Here is a 19,511-nt window from a genome sequence, read left to right on the forward strand (position 1 = left end):
ATAGTTACAGTAATGTGTTTACAATAATACTGATATTTTCTTTCTTTCTTTCTTTCTTTTTTTTTTTTTTTTTTTGCTTTTTGGGTCACACCCGGCGATGCACAGGGGTTACTCCTGGCTCTGCACTCGGGAATTACTCCTGGCGGTGCTCAGGGGACCATATAGGATGCTGGGAATCGAACCCGGGTCAGCCGCATGCAAGGCAAACGCCTTACCCGCTGTGCTATTGCTCCAGCCCCCAATACTGATATTTTCTTGTTACCTCACCTCATATGACACCACCAAAGTGACCCACTTGCCTAGTGTACAGCTGACCGGGCTTTGATCCTCGGCTCCCCATATGTTCCTCCGAGCCTACCAGGATTGATAACCCTGAGCACAGAGCCAGGAGGGAGCCCTGAGCACAACCAGGTGTAGCACCCCCTCAAAAAAAAAAAATAGCAAAATGCCCAAGACCTCTTACCCTCTGACCACCCCCCCACCCCCCCGCCTCCTAGGGCCCTATGTCACCTCCAGTCCGCGTACTTGTGTTCATTCCTGTAGATTTTATTGCCGGGGCGCGACCAGTCTAGGACTGCGCCTTTGGCATTCACACCAGGGCACAAGTAACCAAGTGCAGCAGTCCTGGTTCTCTAACAGAGAAGCCCGGTTTTTCGTTCCTCCCTTTCCACTCCCTTCCACTCCCCCCTGACCCCTACCAACCCGCCGACAGTGACTCCACTCCGGGAACCCGCGGATCCACCGCAGATTTGAAAAGAGGCGCCTGCCCAGAAGGGCGGGTCGCCGGGAGGGGTTTGCAAAGTCGCTGGGCGACCACAAGTGGTGCTGGCGCGCACCCTGGCGGAAAAGTGCGGAACTTCAGGCGCTCGGTTCCGGCTCCGCCCGCGGCCCCGCCCCGGGCAAAGGTCGCCAGGGAGCCAATAGGACGCACCGGAGGCGGAGGGGAGGAGTTGGCGCCCGGGACTTTGCTGGGGGTCTAAGAGGGAGAGAGGGTGAGGGGCACATAAAGTTTGGGAAGCCAGAAAGAGGGCAAGAGGAGTGTAGCACTGTTGGAGGAAGGTGGGCTGGCGAGGAAATTGGTCCCCTGGCTGCACGAAAGGGTCAGATTCTTCCCTGGGCAGGACGCGCGGGGCGTGCGGTTTGCACCCAGCTCTGCTGATTCCCGAGCCTAAGGCTTGCGGGGAGAGTGGCTGAGCCCATTGCACACGGCTGGAGTCTAGTGGGCGTGGGGTGCTAAGCGTCCAGAACCCCGTGGCAGTGCCTTCTCTGAGTTCTTTTGCGTATGTTGAGATGAGGGATTTTCTGGAACTGAGCCAGGGGTGGGGGCTGGGGGTGGGAGAGGAGATCCAGGAGGGACTCACTTGTGCCCACCTCTTCCCAGATGGCATCGCCGGCCCCCGACATCCCGTGCTCCTGTGACTGCTTTGTCTCGGTGCCTCCGGCCTCGGCCACGCCGGCAGTGATCTTTGCCAAGAACTCTGACCGACCTCGGGATGAGGTGCAAGAGGTGGTGTTCCTCCCAGCAGCCACTCACGCCCCAGGGAGCCGGCTCCAGGTGGGTCGGACCTTGACGGGAGCAGGACTGTGCGGCACATCTCTTCTAGGCCCCCCTACTCCCCACACCTGGGAAGCCACCAGATGTAGTGGAAAGAGCATGAGTTCAGAGTAGGCCAACAGGACCTACCCCGTAGCCGTGTGTGTGAGCATGTTTACGTGTGTGACTTACTCCTGGCTCTGCTCAGGGATCACTCCTGGCAGGCTCAGGAGACCCTATGGGGTGCCAGAAGTCAAATCTGGGTCAGCTGCATGCAAGGCAAGTGCTCTACACATTATACTTTCTCCCCTCTACCCCCCTACTCTTTTCTTTTTGTTGTTGTTTTGGTTTTGAGGCCACAGCCCAAGATGTTCAGAGGTTACTCCTGGCAGTGCTCTGGGGACCATACGGGATCCATTGGGGGATCAATCCCAGGTTGGCCACAGGCAAGGCAAAATGCCCAACCTGCTGTACTCTCTTCAGCGACCCCCCAGGGTGGAGGGGCCGTGCCCTTCTTGATCTGTACCCTACTCTAAAATGGGAATAAGAAAACTTCTCTCAAAGGGCGGGATAAGGTGACTGGCACAGAATCAGCCCTCCAGCGGCATCCCCCTTTCTGAGCGGGCCCTTCGTTTTTTTTCCTCACAGTGCACCTACATAGAGGTGGAACAGGTACCAAAGACCCATGCTGTGATCCTGAGCCGCCCCTCTTGGCTGTGGGGGGCCGAAATGGGCGCCAACGAGCACGGGGTCTGCATTGGCAATGAAGCGGTGTGGACCAAGGAGCCTGTCCGGGATGGGGAGGCCCTGCTGGGCATGGATCTGCTCAGGTGCGAACCCCGCCCCCTCTCCACTCCCCAGAATCGGGATCCAGCACTGACTTGGGTCACCTGCTTCCGTTCCCGGGGGCTCTTCCTTTCTGCCCACTGTGCCCTCACACCCTCACCAGGGAGGTGCTCCTGCCCCTCTTCATGGCCCCATCGGGTAAGCTAAAACAACGTGGCTTTCTCCAGGCCTCTCTGAGCTTAGGAGGAGAGTAGTAAATTTGTGTTCTCTTTTCTTCTGGAGGGGAAGTAGGCAGGGAAAAGAGGGATTGTTTGGGATCATACCCGGAAGAGTTTAAGTTATATTCCAGGCTTTGTACTCAGGGATCACTCCTGGTGGTGCTTAGGGGGCCATAGGTGGTGCTGGGGATTGAACCTGGGTCTGCCTCATGTAAGGCAAGGGCCTTAGTCTTGTGTACTATCTATGTATTTTATCTCCTACAGAGGTAAAATGTTTTGAGAGGCTGGAGAAATAGTATGGAGAGTAGGGCCCTTACTTTGCACACAGCTGATTTGGATTTATTTTTTTTTGGGGGCCACACCTGGTGATTCAGGGTTGCTCTTGGTTCTGCACTCAGGAATCACTCTTGGCGGTGCGCAGGGGACCATATGGGATGCTGGAAATTGAACCTGGCTTGGCCTCATGCAAGGTCTTACCTGCTGTGTTTTCTCTCTGGCTCCTTTAGGTGACCTGGATTTTATTCCCTGTACCCCATATGGTCCCCTCAGCACTGCCAAGAGTGATCCCTGAGCTCAGAGCCAGGAGTAAGCCCTGAGCACAGCTGGATGTGGCTCTCTCCCTCCCGCGCCCCCCGCCAAAACAAAGTAAATGTTTTTTCCAATAAAATCTCATGCAGTGTTCTGAGGTATCACACGTACGGTGGCACTTGCCTTTCACAGGGCAGATCCAGATTCAGTCCCCAGCATCTCTGAGCACTACCAGATCCCTGAGTGCAGAGCCAGAAGGAAGCCCTGAGCACTGCTGGATCTGACCCAAAATGAAACAAAGTTGCGCTGCTCTGATTGAGGACTGAGAGGCTCAGGGTACTTCTGTCTCCCCAAGATGGCTTGGGGTCTTTTTTCTGGTGCCCCCTGAGCTGAGCTCGACAGCTCGTGGCTCAGATGTGTGTCATACCATCTGCGTTGGTCACTCTCTATGGCCTCAGCTTGTCCCCAACCTTCCCTGGACCTTGTCCTCTGCACCTCTTTTGCCAGGCTGGCTTTGGAACGGAGCCGCTCAGCCCGGGAGGCTGTGGACGTGATCACTGGTTTGCTGGAGCGCTACGGGCAGGGTGGCAGCTGCCGGGAGGACCCCACGCCCTTCTCCTACCACAACACTTTCCTGCTGGCAGACCGGACAGAGGCATGGGTGCTGGAGACAGCGGGGAGGCTTTGGGCTGCCCAGAGGATTCAGGGTGAGGATCTGCCTCTCCATGAATGACTCCAGGGCAGTCCCTGAACTCCCTGGTGATCAGATCTCCCCTTTCATGTGTCTTGGGGTCACTCTCAGCCCTTGGGGACTGTATGTATTGCGGGGCATAGAACCCAGATCCCCCTTTCGCTGAGACTCCACCTGGTGCCTGCTGTAAGCTCTTGACACAGATCAAGCTCCCATTTATTTCTGTCATCCTTTTGCCTGTCTCCCATAACAGGGTGTGTGTGTGTGTGTCTGTCTGTGTGTGTGTTTGTGTGTGTGTGTGTGTGTGTGTGTCTGTGTCTGTTCTCCTCGTCATGGTTGTGGCCCCTCGCTGCGTGCCCAGCATAGAACAGTGCTGGATAAGTCAGTGACCTCCTGACCTCTGTCTCCTCCACAGAGGGGGCTCGAAACCTCTCCAACCAGCTGAGCATTGGCACGGATGTCTCTGCCGAGCACCCCGAGCTGCGGCCCCACGCGCAGGCGCAGGGCTGGTGGGATGGGCAGGGCACCTTTGACTTCGCCCAGGTCTTCTCGCTGACCCAGCAGCCAGTGCGCATGGAGGCCGCCAAGGCCCGCTTCCAGGCCGGCCGGGAGCTGCTGCGGCAACAGCAGGGTGAGCGAGTGGGCGGGCCGAGCCACCTCCTCCCCTCCCATCACTTCCAGGGGCCAAGGGCTCCTCACCCCCCTTTCTCGTTGCAGGGGTCATTACGGCCGAGGTGATGATGGACATCCTCAGGAACAAGGAGAGCGGCATCTGCATGGACTCCGGTGGCTTCCGCACCACGGCCAGCATGGTGTCCGTGCTGCCCCAGGACCCCGCCCTGCCCTGCGTCCACTTCCTTACCGCCACGCCCGACCCTTCCCGGTGAGAGAGGTGGGACGCCTCACTGTGCTCCCTGAATTTTTGCGGGGGACACACCCAGCGGTGCTCAGGGGCTTTTCCTGGCTCCTTTCGGTGCTTGGGGCACCAGATGGTGCCAGGGATCAAGCTGGAGTGGCCAGGCAAGCGCCTTAACCCCGGCACTCTCTCTGTCCCGCCCCACCTCCTGCGACCCTTTTAGGTCAGTGTTCAAACCTTTCATCTTTGGGGTTGGGGCGGCCCAAGCTCCCCAGGTGCTGTCCCCTAGTTTTGGAGCCCAGGATCCTGTGCGGAGGCTGCCCCGGTTCCAGACTCAGGTGGATCGACGCCACGCCCTGTACTGTAGACACCAGGCGGCGCTGGGGCTTATGGAGAGTGAGCAGGTAATGTGTGTGTGTGTGTGAGCGCACGTGCGTGTGTATGCGTGTGCGTGTGCGTGCGCGTATGCATGTGTGTGCGCATGTGCATGTGTGCCTGTATGTGTGTCTGTGTCCTCCTCCCACGTCCTGTGTAGGCCCTAGGGCTGGAAGAGACTCTCCTGGGCAAGGCAGCTGCCCTTTGCTCTACTTGTGTGTGTGTTGGTGGATGATGTGTGTGTCCCCCTTCCTCGGGAGGGCACCCCATTCCAGGGCCACCTCTCTGCCATTCCCCGGGCAGGATCAGGGGCAGCGGCTCCGGCAGCAGCAGCGGGATCTGGAGCGGGAAGGCCTGGAGGCTGTGCGAAGGTTGCTGGCTGGGGAGGGACCCCCACCTGCCCAGGGGCTGGGGGGCCTTTTCCAGGCCTTTGTGGAGAGGGAGAGCCTGGCGTATGCCTGAGACCCTGCCTCTGGGGGGAGGCGGATGGGGGTCCCAGGATCTGTGTCATCCCTTCCACCTGCCAGTCTTGTTCTCAGTGGTTGGTTGGACCTTTATCTTAATAAATGTTTTATTTCCCTGTTTAGTGGCCTTGGGGGTAGGGGAAGCCTGGGGGGCTGGCAAATGAGGGTAAAGGTCAGCAGAGAGCTGGCTGAGGGGCCGCTGGTTGTCTTGCTGGGGGCAGACTCTTCTACCTTAGGTCATGGGAAGTGGCCTCCTGGGGTGCAGGGAAGGTCGTGCCTTGAACACTCGTGACTGTGATCCTGGAACAACGAGCAGCAGTGGTGTTTGCTTTGAAAGTGGGCAGTGCCCTCGGGAGGGGTGCAGTGAGCTGGCTCTCTCCCAGGGGGGGCCCACTTCCCCCTCATCAGGGTTGGGAGCCAGGGTATAGGCCCTTTGAGCCTATTTTTATTTTGTAGTTTGGGGTCACTTCCATCAGTGTCTTCCATCAGACTCCTGGCTCTGTACTCAGGGGTCACTCCCAGCGGTGCTTGGAGGACCGTATGGGGTGCCAGGAATTGAAGCCAGGTCAGCTGTGTACAGGGCGAGCGCGCTGGCCACTCTGAACTGGTTCTTTTTTTTAGCTTTTTGGGTCACACCTGGCGATGCACAGGGGTTATCCCTGGCTCTGCACTCAGGAATTACTCCTGGTGGTGCTCAGGGGACCATATGGGATGCTGGGATTTGAACCTGGGTTGGCCGCGTGCAAGGCAAACGCCCTACCCACTGTGCTATCGCTCCAGCCCTCTGAACTGGTTCTTGAGAATGGGCCGCTCTGGATTCTCCCAGCTGTTCCTTGGGAGCCTGTGTCTGTACCCTCCCGAGAGTCCCAGCAAATGACCTAGAAGCTCATTTGTCAGGCCTTGGGACACTTTATTGGAGACCCAGGGAAAGGCTTGGAGAGGCAGGAGAGCCTCCCCACACACTTATTCCTCACCTCTGCCGACTAGCTGAGTGAGTCAGGCTGCTCTTCAGCTCTTGCTCTGGGTCAGCATTTTACTGAGGCTGAAGAAGATGCCCCACTGGGGAGGTCTTGGCGCCTGAAGCTGTTTTGGACCCCTTCCTGGCCTGCTCAGAGCTGGGCTGGTTCCGGGAGCGCTGGCTGCTGTGCCTGTGGCTGGAGGTGGTTGGGGACTCCGAGGTAGGCTCTGGGGCCGTCTCCTGCCCTCCATCGGGAGCGACAGCAGCATTGTTTTGGTCAGCTGAGGGCCCGGGGAACAGTGTGGGGAGGTTGGTGAGTACTGGCTGAGTGTCCATCCGCAGCTGGTGCTCCATCAGGGCCTCCCGCTCCCTGCGCTCCCGGTGCCTGGCCATCTCCTGCTCCAGCTCCCTGAAGAAGCCTGCAGAGGGCGAAAGGGAGCTCCAGGGCGCTGCCCACCGTGGGGCAGGGAAAGGAGCTGACGGTCTGGCAGCCCTGCCCTGCTGTGGTCCAGGCACTGCTCTGGGTTTGAGGCCCGTCTGCAGACATCATGGCCAGTTCAGCTCCCCCAAACCTCCCAATTCAGCTTCCCCACACCCCCCCAGTTTTACTTCATACCCTCCAGTTCAGCTCCCCCAGGCCCCCGAGGTCTGGGTGGGCTGCAGGGGTTTGCCAGCCTTGGGAAGCGGGTCACCTCGCTCAGTGGAGAAGGGGCCAGATAGCTCTGGATACTCCTGGTCGTCTTTATTGACGTCCCCCTCCTCTGAGTTTCTGTCCTCATCATCCGAGGTCCAGCGCTCCATGATCTGCTCACCATCCAGGTCCAGGAGCAGCGGCAGCGCTCGAACCACCTGCTTCCTGCCAGGTGGGCCAGGGGAGGCTGCTGGGGAGGGTGCCTGACACCTCCAGCCCTGCAGGGCGCAGATTCTGCTCAAAGGCTAAGGGCTGGATCCACATGGAGGTGGGGAGGGAGGGAGGGAGGGAGGGAGGGAGGGAGGGAGGGACTGCCTGGAGCTGGGCTGGGGGAGCAGGTGCCATGGAGGATGACCCCAGGTTTGTTTGGGGGTGCTCAGGGCCACTCCCGGCTCTGTGCTTGAAAGGTCACTCCCAGGCCTCACAGGCAAAGCACACACTCACAATGAGCTTTTCAGCCCGTTTTGTTTTGGTGGTTTGGGGCCACACCCAGCAGTGCTCAGGGGCTACTCCCAATCTACTCAGGGTTGCTTCTGGTGAGAGTCGGGATCACGTGGTGCCAGCGATTGAATCTGGGCATTCCAGCCAAGCAAAGCTATGGGTCAGCCTGTAGCTTTTTAGCTTTTTGAGTCACACCCCGCGATGCTCAGGGGTTGTTCCTGGCTCTGCACTCAGGAATTACTCCTGGTGGTGCTGGGGGAACCTTACGGGATGCTGGGAATCAAACCCGGCTTGGCCCTGTACAAGGCAAACACCCTACCCGCTGTGCTATAGCTCCAGCCCCAGGCTCAGCCTGCAGAGCCATCCCTGGCCCCAGGTTTCCACGCTGAGAGGGACTCCCATGGAACCGAGGAGGAGGTTGGCTGCCACCCCCTCCAGCACCTCCTCACCTGTAACCATCCAGGTTGGTGCAGCCGTTTCCTGTCAGGTTGAGGATGAGCAGGCACTGGGGGAACTCATCTGTACACACCAAGCAGAGAGATTAGGGTGCTCGGACCCTCTTCTGGCCCAGAGCCACGGCCTCTGTACAACCCGGCTGTCCCCCAGCGGGGGAGGTGCTGGGGCAGAGGAGACGCCTTCCCTGGCCAGGCAGGGGCCTTCCTACCTAACTGCAGTGTAGCTATCTGATTCTCAGAAAGATCCAAAAACTGGAGGTGTGGGAGGTCACGGAGGTTTTCCACCTGCTTGATGAGGTTTCCTGACAGAGACAGAAAGCTGCAGGGGAGGAGGGGTGGGCACAGAGTGAGTCCCAGAACAGGTGGAAGAAGGGGCGCAGGCTCTGCCTGTGCCTGGGGGTGGGGGGAGGCCAGAGCAGGGTGCTTGCCTAAGCAGCTGGGGAGATGTGGCTTTGGGGGTGAGGGAAGCAGAGCTTGGCTGGCTGGATCCTCAGGTGACAAAAAGCCACATTCAGAGTAGTGGCGGTCAGGGCAATCGGTTCTTCAGTAGGTGTCCCAGGTTCCCCTCACCCTCCTGGACCCTGGTCCCACATACCGCAAGAAAGGGATGCAGCTAAGGTTCTCAATTCGCCGGATCTTATTCTGCAGAAAGACACCAAAGGGAGGTCACCTGGGGCAGGGCCTTAAAGGGGCTTCGCCTAGTGATCCTGTCTCTTGGGACTAGAAATATGTCATGTGGGGCATGGTCACCCCACTCTTTGACCTGTTTGTTACCACGTTATGAAATGATTTGCTTTCTTTAGGTGGGCTACTGAGTGTACACGGGGCGGGGGGGGTGGTGGTTATGAAAGAACTGCACTCCCAAGTCTGTGGGGGTGAACTTCAAGAGTCTTAGGGGTCCAAAGAAAAGATCCAAGCCTTGGGGTGGCTTGCTTCCGCAGAGGGAACCATGAACATACATTATTTAGATTTGTGAAGTTTCTGTGGATAAGGTTAAGGGAACTGGGGTTACTAAACTGGGGTGGAGGGGAGATGGAAGATCACTCACTAGCTCCCCCTTCACTAAACTTCTTTCAGAAATCATTTTTTGGGGCCTATACCCAGCAATATTCAGGGGTAACTCCTGGCTCTGCACTCAGGAATTACTTTTATTTTTTCTTTTTGGGTCACACCCGGCAATGCTCAGGGGTTACTCGTGGCTCATGCACTCAGAAATTACTCCTGGTGGTGCTCGGGGGGCCATATGGGATGTTGGGAATTGAACCTGGGTCGGCCATGTGTAAGGCAAATGCCCTACCCGCTGTGCTATTGCTCCAGCCCCAGGAATTACTCTTGACAGGACTCAGGGGACCATATGGGATGTCCGGGACTGAACTTGGGTGAGCTGCATGCAAAGCAAGTGCCCCACCCACTGTACTGTCGTCCCAGATCCAGGAATGATAGTTTTGGTTCAAAGGGTGCATCTGAAAGCACTTGAGAATCGTTCTTGTCAATGTTTGGGGGGGGGGGCATGCAGTGCTGGGGATTGAACATGCAAAGCATATACTCTAGACCATTTAGCCATCTTTCTAGCCCTGGGAATCATCTTGGTTCACTTTTTCAAAGCAGCAAATGTGCTCCCTATTTAACATGAAGAATTGAGGTAGACCCCAAGGACTTCCAGACCAAGAAAAGTGTCTGACAAAAAGAGGAATTCCAAAACATGCAGAACCTTTTGGGAAGACAGCTCTTTCAACTCAGAAGTTCTGATTCATCTGAGAGTAGATGAAATGAAGCTCTATAGCCCAAACTTCAGGGACAGGCTGGCTCCTTTGAGAGTAGAGGGACTTGATTCACAGGGTGGGGCAGAGGACAAGAGAGGGCAGGGACAGAAGTTACCCCTTGCAGATAGAGACTGTGAAGATTCTGAAGCCTCTCCAGGTTCATGATAGTGGTAATCCCCTCCCGGTCCAGGCGAACAGTCTGCAGCTCAGCCAGGCTGTGGAATCTGGGGAATGGCCAACAGGGTGGTATAATGGAATGCCACTTCCCAGGTCTCTCAGCAGGGAAGATGGGAGGTAGGGAGTGTAAATGTGGGTAATTAAGTGATGAGGAGATGTCAGAAACAAATTTTGATTCATGAAGTGACGTTCACACTATGAAAATGGGTTGTCTTGGAGCCCTGGGTCTCTGAAGCTCTGGGAAGGATTAGTATGAGAGAAGAAATAAGGGCGCTTGGAGTAGGACATTGAGTGCTGCTGGCATATGGTTTCTGGAGAGACTCGGAGGCCCAAGAGCCTTCAGCACGCCAGTGTGGATGGTGAAGGTATGGGACTGGGACAGGAGTGGACAGAGATGGACCTGTCTCTACAGGCGAATCCATTCTTGCCAAGTGCCTACTAGAGACAAATGGCAGAGTCCCTATCATCTCTACTAGTGAAGCAGGCCAAACACCTATGACAAATGGCTGGCACAGGCAAGGACTAAAAAAATATGTGATCAGTGTACCAAGTCCAGAGCAGGGGACTCAGAATGGTTCCTGGACATGACCAATGAAAATTAGTTAACCAGAAATGTGGGAGAGAATTTTAAGGATTTAAGGAGAGGGAATAATATATGCTAATTAAGCCTTTCTTGAACTTGTGCGTGGTATGTGTGTGTGTGTGTGTGAGAGAGAGAGAGAGAGAGAGAGAGAGAGAGAGAGAGAGAGAGAGAGAATGGGTCTTGTTAAAATGCATATTCTAATTCAAGTAAGGCACAGGCCTGGGATTCTGGGTTATTACAAGCTCCCAGAAGATGCTGGTGGTGTAGTCCCTCCAGCCCTAGCCCACTCCAAGTAGCAAGGTGCTAAGGTATGAGAACATGGGTATTAGAAGAATTGCATATTTTTGGAGAGTGGCAAGAAATAGGTCTGAAAGCATATCAAAGAGCAACTCATGCTAAAGCATTTGGTTTTCATTCTGGAGCTACTGAGGGGCCAAGATAGGGACCATCAGGTAATGTCTGATAAGACTTGTCATGTAAATCACTCTGAAGGCAACAGTATGAGAAGCCTGTATGAGGCACGGGAAGATTTATTAGGAGTTTGTTGAGAGGAACTAAGAGCTACATCTAAAACATTTAAATGAGCATGGTGGAAAAGAAGAAAAATGAGTTTTGAGAAGGGTAAATCAATTGCACCTGACCACTGACTGTATTGTGGAGTAAATAAAGAGAAAAAAATGAGATGACGAATCATCAGAGTTCACAGGACTGGTTAACCTAGGTGTTTCTATCTTTCAGCATCCACTTCCTCCCACATGAACTCACATCTTCTCTGACAGATCCTCATCCTCAGGGAAGGACAAATTGCGCTTAATTATTAGGTCTTCTGTAATGCACACGCCACTTTCCTCTGAACTCTGAGAAGATTCATCTGTTAAAAAAGACAAGTTGCTGCATTTCCTTATTCTTGGGGCCTGCCCCCCATCTGTTCTACTCACCATCCCACCAACCTACTCACCTCCAGGCATCATCACAGGCTGGTGGGGACAGAGGGGACGGGAACTAAGAGGAGCCCTTGGACAAGCCCTAGGGACGGCGAAATGCAAGATGGTGTGAGGCTAAAGAAGCTCAGAGAGGAGGGGAACAAAGAAAAGGGTTTGATACAGAGCAAATCGCTGTCGGTGGGATGGAAGAAAAAAATGAAAGCGCGGGGTCTGGAGACTGAAGGGTGTAGAGAGACTTTGCTGCCTGCAAACCGGGAGACTCTGGATATAAGTTCGCGTGTGTGTGTATTTGTGGGTTAGTATGTGTGGGTGTGGAGAGAAAAAAGCCGTTGCTAGGACGCTGGCGTCGTTGCCTCGAGACCAGGGGGCGGGCTCGGCGCGTGCGGATTGCGGCCCAATGAGCGGCTCCGCCCACTGCTTCCGGCTCCAGACTTCCCACAATCCTCAGCTCCTCCGTCTCGCCCGCCTCCGTCCCCTCTTCCGGTCGCGATGGCTGCGCCCATGGCTGGGATGCTGCGAGGGGGTCTCCTGCCCCAGGCGGGTAAGGGGTGGCCCAGGCTTGACTGAGCGAACCGGTCGATGCTCTCTAGTCCTCGTCTTCCCTTCGCCACTGTTGATCTTCACCTATAGTCTCTGACCCCGGACAGCTCCCCTTGACCCCTGGGCACCGGCTAGTTCGCCGGAGGCCTCCTTCCTCCTTCTGGTGCCGCGACCCCAACTTCTAGTAATAATAGCAGCACAGCGATAACGCCCACGACAGCCACAGTGTTCCTTTCCTGCCGCCGCCCCGTAACCTCGTCTTGATTGACTGTCACCCAGCCCTTAACCCCCCTCAGCCTCCTCTGAACCCACCTTGGCATTAAGCCCCTTTCTTAAGGTCTTGCTGAAGGTCGTCTCCTGAGGCCTATCCCTGTTAGAACTATATTGCACCTTTTTATCGACCCTTTCGTCTGTCATCTCTGTAGACTTTTATTTGGTATCTAAGAAGTTATTAGAATTCATAAGGGCAGAACCATGTGAATTGGGCATTGCCAGCAGGTGGCCTGGTACCTGACACGCAAAATGTATTTCATGGGTGACTTTTTGTGGGGACCATTTTTCTCACTTGCTTCTTATGAGGAGTGAAGGTTTCTGAGCAGTCAGTCAGTCTTGTTCAAACCTTAGCTCGTGGGGGTAGCAGCTGCAGGGTGGATGGAACAGTTTGTGGTACTCCGTTCCTGAACTGCTGATGCAGTTGGTCCAGGATGGGTCCTGCAAGTGTGTGGTTTTCACGAATTTCTGGGTAATACGGAAGTGGCTGGTTGGGTTTTGCCAGCCATTGGCCAAGATCAAGGCTTCTTAAGCTTTTTCTGCTCAGGATTCCTTTTCGAAAGAGAAATGCAACATGAGTGAGCAGTGCCAGAAGCGCCTTGAAATTCATTGTATGGTTCAGAAACTTTTTTTACTATTGTCAATGTTGTGTAACCCCCATATTCAATTAGGTGACCCTCATATGCAGTCCCCACTTAAAATTTAAGTAGCTAAGACTTAGACACAAGTAAGCTGATATTGGGAGGGCTGGTTACCGTGCTTATATATAATTTTTTGGTATGTTTGTTTTTAAATTGTTTGGACCTTACCCTGCAGTGCTTAGGGCTCACTCTGAGCTTCAGATCATTCTTGGTGGTACTCAGGAGATTATATGGGTGCTGGGGATTGAACATGGATATGCTGCATACAAAGCAATTGCCTTAACCCCTGTACTATCCAAACTTGTAAATAAAATTTCATTGCAACACAGCTATAACTGCTTACACGGCTATAACTGCTTATTTACATAATGTCTCTGATTGCTTTTGTGACACAATGGCAGAGCTGAGTATTCTCTGCTGAGCCTGGAAGACTCTAATTTATTTTGTTTTGCTTTGGGTTCACACCCACCAGTACTCTCTCTGGCCCACAAGGTTTTCCAATACAAAACTTCCTCTTTAGCTATTTACTGGTTTTTACTGTTTTACTGTCATCCCGTTACTCATCGATTTGTTCGAGCGGGCACCAGCAACGTCTAGCATTGAGAGACTTATTTTTACTGTTTTTGGCATAGTAGGGTGTTCGCCTTTCACGCGGCCGACCCGTATTCAATTCCTCTGCCCTTCTCGGAGAGTCTGGCAAGCTACCAAGAGTATCGCGCCCATACGGCAGATCCCGGCAAGCTACTCCTGGCGTATTGGATATGCCAAAAACAGTAACAATAAGTTTCTCAATGAGAGACGTTACTGGTGCCCGCTCGAACAAATCGATGAGCAACGGGATGACAGCTATTTAGAAAAAAAAAATTCTAAAAAAAAGGGAACCCTTTTTTAAAAATAATTTGTTCAGGGGCCGGAAAGATAGTACAGCGGGTAAGAAACTTGCCTTGCATGTGGCTAACCCAGGTTCGATTCCAGGTTCAATTCCTGGCCAATATGATCCATCAACCCTGCCAGGACTTGATTTCTGAGCACAGAGCCAGAAGTAACCGAGTATTCCCTAAACACTGCCGGGTGTGACCCAAAAACAAACAGAAAAAAAGAAGTTCAAAATACCCTTTCGTGGGGCTGGAGTGATAGCACAGCGGGTAGGGAGTTTGTCTTGCATGCGGCCGACCCGGGTTCGATTCCCAGCATCCCATATGATCCCCTGAGCACCGCCAGGAGTGATTCCTAAGTGCAGAGCCAGGAATAACCCCTGTGCATTGCGAGGTGTGACCCAAAAAGCCGAAACAAAACAAAACAAAATACCCTCTCCTTTTTTTGTCATCTTTGTTCGTAAGGAAACATGGGAAAAATAGAAACCTCAGACAATTACGTCATTCATTGAGGTCACACATTGAAAGAGAAGGTTCAGAACTTCTGACTGGCAATTCTTTGTCCCACGTTTGTGCTGAGGAGGTGGAGGAGTCTGCACAGGAGACGTCCTCCATCCAAGCCAACTAGACTAGGAAGCTGCATCTCACACATTCCTTTTCCCTCCAGGCCGGTTGCCCACCCTCCAGATTGTCCGCTGTGGCTCCAAAGCCGTCACCCGCCACCGACGTGTGATGCACTTTGAAAGGCAGAAGCTGATGGCTGTGACGGAGTACATCCCCCCCAAACCAGCAGTCAATCCAAGATGCCTACCACCTCCTCCAAGCCCCCCCAAGGAGGTAAGGAGGAAACTGGGCATGTCATGTCACCTGATGCTGGGCCAGTGACAGAAATGATCCTTAGTGATTGTAGTGATGTGAAACTCCAGGGCCAAGGCCCATCCACTGCAGGGGCCCGTTGGAGAGATAGCACAGCGGGCTGGGCATTTGCCTTGCATGCGGCCAACCTGGGATCGATCCCTCAAATCCCGTATCGTCCCCATTGCCAAGAATAACCCCTGAGTGTTGGCTGTGGCCTCAAAACCAAAAGCAACAAAAAGGAAGTCAATGGGCGGTGGGGGGGAACGGTGGAGGGGAGATAGTATGGTGTGTAGGATGGTCCATGCCATTTAGCTCTGCATTGGCCTTAGGGCTTCAGAATGCACAGGCCTCCAGGATTTCTTTCATTTTTTTTTTTTTTTCCTGGCTTGGGGTGAGTGCTCGGGAATTACTCTAGGCTTTGTCCTCAGGGATCATTCCTGGTGGGGTTTGGGGTCTGCATTTTTTTTTCCGCTTTTTTTTTTCAGGGGGGGTGGGGTCACACCTGCAATGCACAGGGATTACTCCTGGCTCTGCACTTAGGAATTACTCCTGGTGGTGCTTGGGGGACCATATGGGAAGCTGGGGATTGAACCTGGGTTAGCTGCGTGCAAGGCAAACACCCTACCTGCTGTACTATAGCTCCAGCTCTGCTTTTTTTTTTAAAGCCAGTGGTGCATGCTACCTCATAACTTAAAAGCATCTGGAAGAGAACCTGCACTACAGCTCTTAAGGTCAATGGTAGTGTGCAACTGAGAAACTGGACTCCTAAGTGCATTTAACTTTCATCAATTTAAATATAACCAGCATGTGTGGCTGGTAGTTACTTCTTTGGACAGAGCAAGTTCATACTAGCAAATCTTCCTTCCCTTTAACTTGTATCTAACTAGTAAATAGGCTAGTATGTGTAGAGATGGTATGTGTTCACTTGTGTATATTTAAGTGGATTTCTGCAGAGAGTACCTGACTCCACTGTTTAAACGTAGTTTAGAATCTGCTGTAGTTGGAAAAAAGACTTCTCTTGTGGGGCCGGAGAGAGATAGTACAGGGGTTAAGGCACTTGCCTTGCATCCCACTGATCTGGGTTCAGTCCCTTGTTCAATCCCACATATGGTCCCTTGAGCACTGCCAGGGGTACTTTCTCTAAGCACAGAGTCAGGAATAGCTCCTGAGCACTGTTTATGTGTTCACCCCTCTCCCCTGCCAAATGACAAAAAAAAAAATCTGTTGGCCCAGACAGGTCGTTTAATGCACTGGCTTGCTTTCTTTGCATGCTGAATCCCCAGAGCCATGGAAACCTCAAGAACCCAGGTACCACTGGCAGTGACCCATGAGCATTGCCTCTGGAATAGACCCCAAACATTCTCAGTGTGGCTCCCAAGCCAAAAACAAAAAAGTCAGCTACTTTATGAAGGTCTTGAATACTTTCTCAGACCTCTAAAGTTCCCAAGACTTTGAGGAACAGTCTTATTTGTTTTGGCCACACCTAGTGGTGCTCAGGAAACCATGTGGTGCTGGAGACTGAACATGTGAAGCACACACTCCATCTTACTGAAGTGTGTCTCGGCCTGAGAAACAGCATGTTAAAATGAAGTCATATTCTGTGACAGTACCTCCTTCTTGATTGCACACTCAGAAGAGTTATCTTGTATTTGGGTTATTTGGTTGGTTGGTTTTTGGACCACACCTGGTGATGCTCAGGGGTTACTCCTGGCTTTGCATCCAGGAATCACTCCTGGTGGGGCTTGGGGTACTGAATGGGATGCTGGGGATTGAACCTGGGACTGCCATGTGAAGGGCAAGTGCCCTACCTGCTATACTGTTGTTCCAGCCCCTATTTTTTTGTTATTTTTTTGGGTCACACCCAGTGGCACTTAAGAGTTACTTCTGGCTCTGCACTCAGAAATCACTCTTGTTGGGCTCAGGGGACAATATGGGATGCCAGGGATCGAGCCTGGGTCGGCCACATGGAAGGCAAATGCCCTACCAGCTGTACTATCACTCTGGCCCCTCCAGTCCCTGTTTTCATTTTTGTTGTTGTTTGTTTGTGGACTGGGTCACACCTGCCTGACTGAGCTCGGGGCTTACTCCTGGTTCTGCACTCAGGAATCATACCTGGCGGGGTTGGGTGACCATATGGGGTTCTCGGGATCGAACTTGGGTTGGCTGTGTGCAAGACAAATGCACTTCCTGCTGTCCTATCCCTCCGGCCCCTTATCTTGTATTTGTAACTGTCAAAATAATGAGAAAAGCATCCAAGGGAGAACTGAAGTAACTTGGCCACCACTGCAGTCAGGTAAGGCTGACGGGCTCAGGCACTGGCCGCTCTGGGGCTGGAGCCTCCCCAGGCTTGAGGCTCTGTTCTACAGCAACTCTGAGAAGGGGGGGAGGGGAGACTGTCTCTCAGGGTCTGGGCCCACCCCTGCAGGGACCCTGATCTTTTCCTCTTGGTGGGGGGCAGTCACTGGAGGCGCCAGCTGCCCCACAGGCAAGAAGGGGTAGAGGGAGAAAGAGCACCTTCCGCCCCCTTGCTCACCCCCCTTTGTGGCTGCAGGAGACAGGCCTCATCCGGCTCCTCCGTCGGGAGATCGAGGCAATTTTCCGAGACAACCGCATGATCGCCGTCTGCCAGAACGTGGCTATGGGGGCGGAGGACAAGCTGCTGCTCCGGCACCAGCTGCGGAGACACAAGATCCTGATGAAGGTCTACCCCAACCAGGTGGGTCGCCGCGCCCGCCTCTCCCAGGGACTAGGGGGCGCAGCTCCCCCTGCCGCCCGCCACCTGCCCAGCTGGTGACTGGGTGCCTCTGAGGGGCTCAGGAGACCCCCTCCCTGCCGGCCTCCCTGGACCTGGGACTGGCAGAGGGGTCTCCCCACTCACCCCAGCGAGCCCTTCTCGCCTCCAGATCCTGAAGCCCTTCCTGGAGGACTCCAAGTACCGCAACCTGCTGCCGCTGTTCGTGGGGCACAACCTGCTGCTGGTCAGCGAGGAGCCCAAGGTCAAGGAGATGGTCCGAATCCTGAAGGGGGTGCCCTTCCTGCCCCTGCTCGGTGAGCAGCCGGAGGGGGGATCAGTCACACGCAGGTGGGGGGCGTCTGAGGGACAGGGTGTTCAAGACACTTCCCGTCTAGCTGCGGGGTATGGGAGCCCACCTAGATGGAGGTGCCTAAGTAGCCCTAGGGGCCGGGGAGCGGGCTTGCACCTCCGGCTGACTCCCCAGAGCTGCTCCTGTGGAGAATTCTGCTTTCCTGAGGCTCGGGGGTGCAGGGAGCAGGAACCTGTGCGTGACTCCCCTCTTGCATTCCCCCATACGTGCGACTCCTCAGGAAGGTTTAGGGAATGTAGGCTTGTTGGGGTCCAGGTCAGGTAGATGGGTGCTGGGAGGGAAGCGTCAGGCAGGACGGGGATCAGTGCTAAACATGAGGCGCGGGGGCGAGGTGCAAGCAGGAGCCAGATGGGGAGTCCGGCTGGGAGGGGGGAGGGCCTTGGAGGGCACTGAGGGCTGGAGCACAGCTTGCAAAGAAGAGCCAGCCAGGGCCGTGGCCCCGGAACAGGGCAAGTGTCTCCCATGCGTGAGGCCCGGGGCTTGAGCCTGGCACAGCAGAAAAGGAGACGGGCATTCTTCAGGGGTCCCACTGCCTCTGTCCCCACAGGTGGCTGCATCGATGACACCATCCTCAGCAGGCAGGGCCTTGTCAACTACGCCAAGCTTCCCAGCCTGGCCTTGGCGCAGGCGGAGCTGGTGGGCAGACTCTCCCACCTCATGGCCCAGACCCACACCCTGCTTCAGAACCAGCCACTGCATCTCACAGCCCTGTTGGATCAGCACGTCAGACAGCAGCCCACGGAGGACCTCACGGGGCCAGCTGAGGGGCAGCCAGCTCCCAGCACCGGGCAGGACTCTTAGCCCGTGCACCATCACCGGCCTGGCCACTGACAGTGACCTCCTCAGACACCGTGCCCCCACATCCACATCAGAACCAAGACCTCCTCCCTCTCCCTGCCATCTTGACAGGGGGCCTGATGGGAGTGGGGTCTCTTTTGGCTCAAGATCAAGACAGCAGCAGTAAAGCTAAGTCCCTTGTGTGTGCACCCCAGCCCCCGGCCCCCTGGAGTCCAACCTGCCTGTTCGCTGTGCTTCGGTTGGCTCTCGTTGGAGAACCTGCAGTGGCACTGCCCTTAGCCACCATTTTGGTGTCTTGGTTTCTCACCACGTTAACGTCCCTTCTCAGCTGTGAAGGAGACTGTGACTGTGTTTTTTGTTTTTGTTTTGTTTTGTTTTGTTTTGTTTTGTTTTGGGTGGTCACACCCGGCGATGCACAGGGGTTACTCCTGGCTCATGCACTCAGAAATTACTCCTGGGAGTAATTTCTTGTGAGATCATATGGGATGCTGGGAATCAAACCTGGGTCTTCTGCATGCAAGGCAAACGCCCTACCCGCTGTGCTATCGCTCCAGCCCCGAGAGACTGTGACTGTGGTGGACACGTCGATACTGTATGCCTGCCTGATGTCAGCAGGTTGAAAGTGGTGGGCCAGAGCGGTCCAGATGAAGCTTGTGCCATGGGTTTCTACACGAGCTCCTCAGTGGGGGGGTCCCAGGTGTGCTGGGGAGTGCTCTGCCCTCAGGCTGGGCCAGGTTTGGGAAGGTGGGGGGACTCTGCTTTACGATACAATAAAGTGCTTCTGTCTACAAGCTTCTTGGTCTGAGACTTACTCTCTCGTTCCCCGCTCATGTGCAGACCTTGCCATGTGTCTTGCCTGTGCCTACTCCCACAGATGGCATCCTTCACACACTGTTCATCTTTGGGGGTGGGGAGGAGCAGGGTTTGGGGTTTGGGCCACACCCAGTGGTGCTCAGGGGCT

At 54.6% G+C, this 19,511-nt stretch overlaps 3 protein-coding genes across 6 annotated transcripts; 2 read left to right on the top strand and 1 right to left on the bottom strand.

Moving 5' to 3' along the window:
- Window positions 1–920: 920 nt before the first annotated feature.
- On the top strand, window positions 921–5,572 carry SCRN2 (secernin 2). 4 transcript variants are annotated; one of them, XM_004608710.2, is made up of 8 exons: window positions 921–992; window positions 1,382–1,555; window positions 2,183–2,364; window positions 3,574–3,773; window positions 4,173–4,388; window positions 4,475–4,640; window positions 4,837–5,017; window positions 5,292–5,572. In XM_004608710.2, the coding sequence occupies exons 2-8, from the start codon at window positions 1,382–1,384 to the stop codon at window positions 5,448–5,450; spliced, it is 1,278 nt and encodes a 425-aa protein (XP_004608767.2). In that variant the 5' UTR covers window positions 921–992; the 3' UTR covers window positions 5,451–5,572. The 4 variants fall into 4 exon arrangements, with proteins under 4 accessions (XP_004608767.2, XP_054988309.1, XP_054988308.1 ...); XM_055132334.1 differs by having other exon boundaries at window positions 958–1,059; XM_055132333.1 differs by having other exon boundaries at window positions 991–1,100.
- Window positions 5,573–6,472: 900 nt separating this feature from the next.
- LRRC46 (leucine rich repeat containing 46) lies at window positions 6,473–11,663 on the bottom strand. Its single transcript, XM_004608916.2, has 8 exons — window positions 11,479–11,663; window positions 11,286–11,391; window positions 9,876–9,984; window positions 8,593–8,639; window positions 8,207–8,316; window positions 7,992–8,061; window positions 7,103–7,266; window positions 6,473–6,829 (listed from the first exon to the last, which is right to left on the bottom strand). Exons 1-8 carry the CDS (start codon window positions 11,489–11,491, stop codon window positions 6,486–6,488), a joined length of 963 nt encoding a protein of 320 aa, XP_004608973.2. The 5' UTR covers window positions 11,492–11,663; the 3' UTR covers window positions 6,473–6,485.
- A 220-nt stretch (window positions 11,664–11,883) lies between these two features.
- MRPL10 (mitochondrial ribosomal protein L10) lies at window positions 11,884–19,341 on the top strand. Its single transcript, XM_004608917.2, has 5 exons — window positions 11,884–12,005; window positions 14,458–14,627; window positions 17,200–17,364; window positions 17,552–17,696; window positions 18,300–19,341. The coding sequence occupies exons 1-5, from the start codon at window positions 11,954–11,956 to the stop codon at window positions 18,551–18,553; spliced, it is 786 nt and encodes a 261-aa protein (XP_004608974.1). The 5' UTR covers window positions 11,884–11,953; the 3' UTR covers window positions 18,554–19,341.
- The last annotated feature ends 170 nt before the right edge of the window (window positions 19,342–19,511 follow it).

The sequence above is a fragment of the Sorex araneus genome, chromosome 3, assembly GCF_027595985.1.
Source record: "Sorex araneus isolate mSorAra2 chromosome 3, mSorAra2.pri, whole genome shotgun sequence".
Taxonomy (NCBI): domain Eukaryota; kingdom Metazoa; phylum Chordata; class Mammalia; order Eulipotyphla; family Soricidae; genus Sorex; species Sorex araneus.

Coding starts and splice junctions, on each gene's coding strand:
- SCRN2 (XM_004608710.2), top strand. CDS start 1,382: ATGGCATCGCCGGCCCCCGACATCCCGTGCTCCTGTGACTGCTTTGTC. Junction 2,365..3,573: donor CTGGGCATGGATCTGCTCAG/GTGCGAACCCCG, acceptor CTCTTTTGCCAG/GCTGGCTTTGGAACGGAGCC. Junction 4,389..4,474: donor GCTGCTGCGGCAACAGCAGG/GTGAGCGAGTGG, acceptor TTCTCGTTGCAG/GGGTCATTACGGCCGAGGTG.
- LRRC46 (XM_004608916.2), bottom strand. Junction 8,640..9,875: donor ACAGTCTCTATCTGCAAGGG/GTAACTTCTGTC, acceptor GTCTTTCTGCAG/AATAAGATCCGGCGAATTGA. Junction 6,830..7,102: donor CCCCTTCTCCACTGAGCGAG/GTGACCCGCTTC, acceptor CGCCCTCTGCAG/GCTTCTTCAGGGAGCTGGAG.
- MRPL10 (XM_004608917.2), top strand. CDS start 11,954: ATGGCTGCGCCCATGGCTGGGATGCTGCGAGGGGGTCTCCTGCCCCAG. Junction 12,006..14,457: donor GGGTCTCCTGCCCCAGGCGG/GTAAGGGGTGGC, acceptor TTTTCCCTCCAG/GCCGGTTGCCCACCCTCCAG. Junction 14,628..17,199: donor CTCCAAGCCCCCCCAAGGAG/GTAAGGAGGAAA, acceptor TTGTGGCTGCAG/GAGACAGGCCTCATCCGGCT.